This window comes from Setaria italica, chromosome V, assembly GCF_000263155.2.
Source record: "Setaria italica strain Yugu1 chromosome V, Setaria_italica_v2.0, whole genome shotgun sequence".
Lineage (NCBI taxonomy): Eukaryota > Viridiplantae > Streptophyta > Magnoliopsida > Poales > Poaceae > Setaria > Setaria italica.
Genome location: NC_028454.1, coordinates 9,607,686 through 9,613,685, shown reverse-complemented (window position 1 = coordinate 9,613,685; position 6,000 = coordinate 9,607,686). Strand labels below are relative to the sequence as shown.

At 40.3% G+C, this 6,000-nt stretch overlaps 1 protein-coding gene across 1 annotated transcript; it reads right to left on the bottom strand.

Moving 5' to 3' along the window:
* Positions 1 to 715: 715 nt before the first annotated feature.
* On the bottom strand, positions 716 to 4,758 carry LOC101781360 (DNA-directed RNA polymerases I and III subunit RPAC1). Its single transcript, XM_004968240.3, has 11 exons — positions 4,597 to 4,758; positions 4,437 to 4,512; positions 3,889 to 4,070; positions 3,133 to 3,318; positions 2,884 to 3,013; positions 2,719 to 2,802; positions 2,134 to 2,315; positions 1,719 to 1,814; positions 1,533 to 1,626; positions 1,291 to 1,404; positions 716 to 1,122 (listed from the first exon to the last, which is right to left on the bottom strand). Exons 3-11 carry the CDS (start codon positions 4,015 to 4,017, stop codon positions 1,019 to 1,021), a joined length of 1,119 nt encoding a protein of 372 aa, XP_004968297.1. The 5' UTR covers positions 4,018 to 4,070; positions 4,437 to 4,512; positions 4,597 to 4,758; the 3' UTR covers positions 716 to 1,018.
* Positions 4,759 to 6,000: the final 1,242 nt, after the last annotated feature.

Sequence of the window (6,000 nt, the reverse complement as noted above, 5' to 3'; positions counted from 1 at the left end):
AATTCATATGAACTCGGATGGAGATAAAATTTATATAAAAATTGTAGATCTCGACAAGATCTACAATTTTGTAGTTCAAACTTTTTACATTTAGTGTTATCTTAGTGCTCAAATAATCGACACAAGTTTCAGATCTAAAATTCAAATTTTAGATCTGAAACTGGGGAGCACACATTCAAAAAATCATAACTAATTCATATGAACTCGGATAGAGATAAATTTTATAAAAAAATTGTAGTTCTTGATGAGATTTACAACTTTGTAGTTCAAACTGTTTTCATTTGGTGTCATCTTTGTACTCAAATAATCGAGACAAGTTTCGGATCTAAAATTAAATTTTAGATCTAAAACTTGTGTCGATTATTTGAGTACCAAGATGATACCAAATGAAACAAGTTTCAACTCGATCTCGTCGAGCTTTACAATTTTCATATAAAGTTTATCTCCATCCAAGTCCATATGAATTAGTTATATTCTTTTGAAAGTGTACCTTTACCGGCGGTTCAACTAGCGCTAGCATACACCTTCCACCATTTCAAATGGTGGTAGCTTGTAGGTATAGATTTGCAATTTTTTTTGCTTGGCCATATATTTTTGCAAAATACTAAAATAAAAAAATCGTTTGCTAACCTTTTAGCCTAATCTTATGGCCCAATTATCTTCTACTGTTTTCTTTTTGCACACAGGTCTGTTTTGGAGATCCGATTAAGAAGTGTGGTGTGAAACTCCGAATTGGATACCTTGTTTGGACGGGAATGCCTGAGATGCAACCGGCCATTTCAGCCGATGTCCACAAGTGCCTGCCGCCAGTTGATTCACCGGCCACAGTTTAGCCTTAACGTTATGCTAGTGTGTTACAGCCTTACTGGCTATTCCGTAGCACAGATAGTACTATTCACGTCCCATTTCTTCAACCAAACAACCACCACAAAAATGTTTGATCGTCCACTCGTCTCCTGCAAAATATCAGATATGGCGGACTATGCTGGTTTACTCCACCGTTGCAAGTGTCAGCCTCTCAGGATAGCTCAGATATGACCTTCTCGCACTTCCCTTCCAAAATCTTCACGGCTTCTGTGAATAGCACCTCCGGGGGCAGAGCTCCAGTGGACTCAATGGTAACTAGAAAGGAAAAAAGAACAGCCAACACAGTGAATTAGAACATTGCAGTGGAAGTACAGGGGCTATCTTACCGGAAAGAACTTCAGTGATACAATTATCCAACTATGAAGGTGCAATAATCAACACATTTATACTTGGCGTAAGATGATCAAGTTCTTGACTACTTACATATGAAATGGTCTCTAACACGCCTTAGTTGGATTTTATCTCCAGATGGTCCCATAACACATTGCCTACAGAGCGTGCAAGCCCTTGGCTTTGCAACAATTGCCCTCTTTCTACCTGTGTACACAAAATTTAAGGGGTTAATGTAAACAGCAGATCGATCACAAAACAGCTTGGATAAATGTAAGATGCAATGCTACCTCAAGTTCGGCATCTTATAAAACAGAAAGGGAAAGAGAAATTACCATCACCCAGGTCTTCAATGTCGAAAACATTAACTGGGCACTTCTTCACTAGCTCCTCAGCATCGACACCTTCAATTTGTTTAAGAATTTCAACCTATTTGATAATATAATATAGCATTAGGAGACAAGAACGATACATTTATTCACCGTCTTCTTGTTGGAAATGGCATAGTGAAACAATTTTACCTCAGGGAGCATTCTGTACCAAGCCGTAGCAACTGGAGACCACTTGGCATGAACTTTCCCAACTCCCTTAACAGCATGTGCCTCGAGCTCAATAGCCTATAAAAGAACAGATAAAATCATAAAGTACAATGACCGCAATGGAAATGAGCACAACACTTTAAGACAAAAGTTTAAAGCTTATATGCGCACACTCCATGAATTTCAAATCATCAACACAGTTTATCCTATGATATTAAGGAAAAGATACTGGCTACATACATTTTACTCTGTAATTTCCACTGGATTAAAGTTCTGTTTTACGATGTGGACTCAATCACTAAACAAAGTATATTAATCCAAACACTGAATCAAGAAGGGCAGAAGACGTAGCAGCTATTCATATCATAATGGTACCAGGGAAACAAATTACACAGACCTGTCCTGCCCCAAGCCTGGCAATAGTTATATCTTTAAACTTCACACCAAGAGGCTTTTGTAATATATCCTTTTGGCTTTGACTGAAGGAAGTGAAAGTCTTCTGTTTGTCCCCAGACTGCCCAGGAGAAGCCATGCTTAATTGGCTACCTTCCGGCAACCACTCTAGTTCACCAGATTTGACTGCACAAACAACCAAACATTTAACGCACAAAACCAGAAAATCTCAAAACATCTTTCCACAGGAAATCTGGTTTATGCTGACAAGATTAGAGAAACACAAGAAAAGATCAAATGTTTCAATTACCACAGATATATTTTTTTTATACTTATCGCAATAATTTCTTTGATGACTAAGTGCATAAGAATGACAACTTGAGGTCAGGAAAACACATTAACAAGGTAACAAGCTTAACTTGTCATTACAGTACATTTACAAAAACATATCCGGTTAGATGTCACATAAATACACACAGGCTTAACTGCAAAAGCTTTGCAATTTTAACAATGAGGTATTCTTCCAATAAGGTACAGTGGGCATTTCATTTTGAAAGATAACATAAAACTGTAGGAAAATAAGGCATACCTGTAATTCGCTGAGAACCCTTTTTTGGACATGAAACATGCAGTTTATAAACAATAGTGTTCCTTTCATTTGGGACATCATTTTCTGTGAAAAGAGAAAGGAATGAGAAGATGGCTTTTACGGTAACTGTATGAAGGTGAAGCCCAAGCAATTGAAGATACCTACCTGAGATATAATCAAAAAGCCTTGGATCTGCATCAAGTGGAATAAGTCCTAATCTATGTGAAAGAACCTCATCTGCTATAACTGAGGTGTTGTCAGCCATGAAGATTTTCTCAATTGCCATAGTCGGAACCTATTAATCCAGATGAAGTTATAAGTATTTAATTGTTCCAAAACTGTGATATATGAAGTACTAAAACAGAGAAAACATTTTTTGGTTATCTCATGGTACACATGAAAACATGCAAATACCTCTGAGATGAGGATTCTCCGGAAAGCATTAGCAATTGATGCATCAACACCAATCATATCAAACTCCATATCATCTTCAGTTAGATGTTTTATATCAATTTTGAAGTTCTTGCAAAATTTCTCCACTGACACACTATTATCAACTCCCGTCGCAGCATAAGTACCCGAGTATTGGAAACCTTGAGTCTATTTAAGAGAAAACATAAGAATATAATGTATGAGGCAGATGATAGAATCGAATGCAATTGAATAAATAGACCTTTTTGGCATGAAATAAAATGAAAAAACAAAACAAAGATGAGTGAAAAAAAAATATAACATGTATCCAGAGCAGCAAATTGCAACAATTGGACAGTCTCGAATGTAATAATCACTACAAACTAAATGGATTATTTTCATTAATAACATGACAGGTTAACATTTCAGCCAATTAAATAGCATTTTTTAAACAAGTATAAATAGATAAGCAAAAAAGATTAGCTAATATATTCAATCCTCTATCGGAAGCAAGATAGCACACAAACTTGATGGTGAAAAAGAAAACCACGTCTTTTTTATATACTGTGAAGTAGCCAATTAGACGCTTAAAATTAAAACATCTGTGCATCTATCTGAAATTAGGTTCCTATGCAAGATAATCCTATCAGAACACTTGATTCATGCGGAAAAAAACAGTGAATCTATCAAGCAGACATACGGGTGATCATAATAAATAAATGCAAAGACATGAAAGGAGGGTAGTATATAAATGTATACATGGATAGGGGCATCTGCATTGCACACGACACGGGTGCGCTGGAGCTCAAGGTGATCTGGGAGCTTATTTTCTTGCTGATCCGGCACATCGCCCACCTGATTCTTGGATTTGGTCCCCTTCTTTGGCATATTGTCTTACTCTTGTTTTGCCTCTTTGTTCACTCTTATACCCCTGCTATGCCCTGTTACCAATGGAAGAAACAGCAATGGTCAGTTAACGCCTGTGCAAAGAAATTACAGGTTCAAGACTCTGGAGCAACTACTTCTACATGTGCTGTTCCGGTAAGAGCATAAGTTTGCTGCCTCCCTGCCGACTACACCTGACTACAAAACAACTTGGGAAACAAACTGTATTGGCTTCCAATATGCAACTACAGCAGGGAAATCTGTGTTTCCAATGATGATTTGGCTTCAAAATTTCATGGTTGCAACATCTACTGAGGTATGTAAACGGAAAAGGAACAGTTACTACGGGGTGAATCCCACTACTCATGTTACAACTAGCCAAAGTGTTCCAATTTGTAACAAGCAATAACCAAGTGAATCACCTGATGGCTGATGGCGAGGCGGAGGTTGCAGGGGAGTCCGCCGCCGTAGGAATCGAGCCGTTGCCGGAGTAAAACCCTAGCAAGAAAGTAAATGAACGTGAGAAGAGGAACGGGACGATTCGAAGATGGGGATTAGGGAGAAGGGATGGAGGAGGCACACCTGGACCTGGAATCTTGGAGAGAGCACGCGGGAGCCAGGAGCAACGGCGGCGGTCCGCAGTGGCGGCGGATTCCTGCGGGAGATTCCCCTTTGATTTCTTTTCTGAGCACGGAGAGATCGCGGATCCCACCGCCCGACCGAATCTGGCTTCCGGGCTCTTGGTCCTCGGTGTTGGGCCTGCGGGTGGCCCGAAATGAGCGAAGGCCTAACTGGCCGCAACGGGCCGGATCCCAGTTCTCCCCTATGTTTTGGGCGCAGTGGCGCCTCTCATGAATCAATCCGGAAAAAATCGATCCTCGCAGCAGAGTGAGTATCATCGGACTATCTCTTCCTTCACTTGGGTTTATGTAATCACATCAATTCTGTCTTGAGAAAATCTTGGTGGGGCAAATGAGCCGGTTTCATACCGTCATACGGCAACAAGCTAGTAGTATGAACATTTGCACAAACATTAAATCACATCGTTGCTAGTATGAACATTTGCACAAGCGTGAAGTCCCATCGTTGCTAACCTCGTATACTACCTTATTGCCTGCAGATAAATAAAGAGCCATGAAAGTCACAAGGGAAATAGGAAAAATCCGTAAAGCTACCGCTCTTCTGTATCTTTTCAGTCGGCAGGGAGGCAGCAAACCTATGCTCTTACCGGAACAGCACATGTAGAAGTTGTTGCTCCAGAGTCTTGAACCTGTAATTTCTTTGCACAGACGTTAACTGACCATCGCTGTTTCTTCCATTGGTAAGTGCAGGACATAGCAGGGGTATAAGAGTGAACAAAGAGGCAAAACAAGAGTAAGACAATATGCCAAAGAAGAGGACAATTAGCATACATCTACATGACCTTACATATCAGCAGGCCTAAGGTCCCTAGCCGAGTTGGTTAGTGGAACCGAGTGGCACTCCTCAGGTCCTAGGTTCGACTTCCCGTGAGAGCGAATTTCAAGTTGGGGTTAAAAAAACCTCCTCGTCTATCCCACACCAAAGCATGCTGCAAGGTCCGACCTAGGCTCACGCGGGTGCAGGTGCCGCCATGTAAGGGTGGGGTAGGGGTTCGGGGGTTTTCTAGGCATGTGTGAGAAGGTCATTCTTCTTAAGCCAAAGCCCGGGGGCCGTTATACCCCCCGCAGGTCTAGTTTTTTTTGACCTTACATATCAGCAAGCATAAGCATAGTGCAAGGGCTACGCGTAAAGACCTTACATATCAGTAGGTAGAAGCATAGTGCAAGCTACTAAAATCAGGCTATGCATAAATAAGAGCAACTTCAAAAAACTGCTAATCTTACTCCAATACCTTCTTTAGAGAAAAAAAGAAATAAAAACTCCAACCGTCTATCTAAAACTCCCCAAAAGAGATTAGCGACGCGAAAAAAACACTCCACGCCGCATAAATATGACGCCCATTCT

Bases quoted from the DNA above. Each gene is read 5' to 3' on its own strand.
- LOC101781360 (XM_004968240.3), bottom strand. From the start codon at position 4,017: ATGCCAAAGAAGGGGACCAAATCCAAGAATCAGGTGGGCGATGTGCCG. The intron at 3,319-3,888 runs GTATACATTTAT...TCTCTTAAATAG, and splicing joins ATGCAGATGCCCCTATCCAT to ACTCAAGGTTTCCAATACTC. The intron at 2,316-2,718 runs GTATGCCTTATT...TTGTTTGTGCAG, and splicing joins GGGTTCTCAGCGAATTACAG to TCAAATCTGGTGAACTAGAG.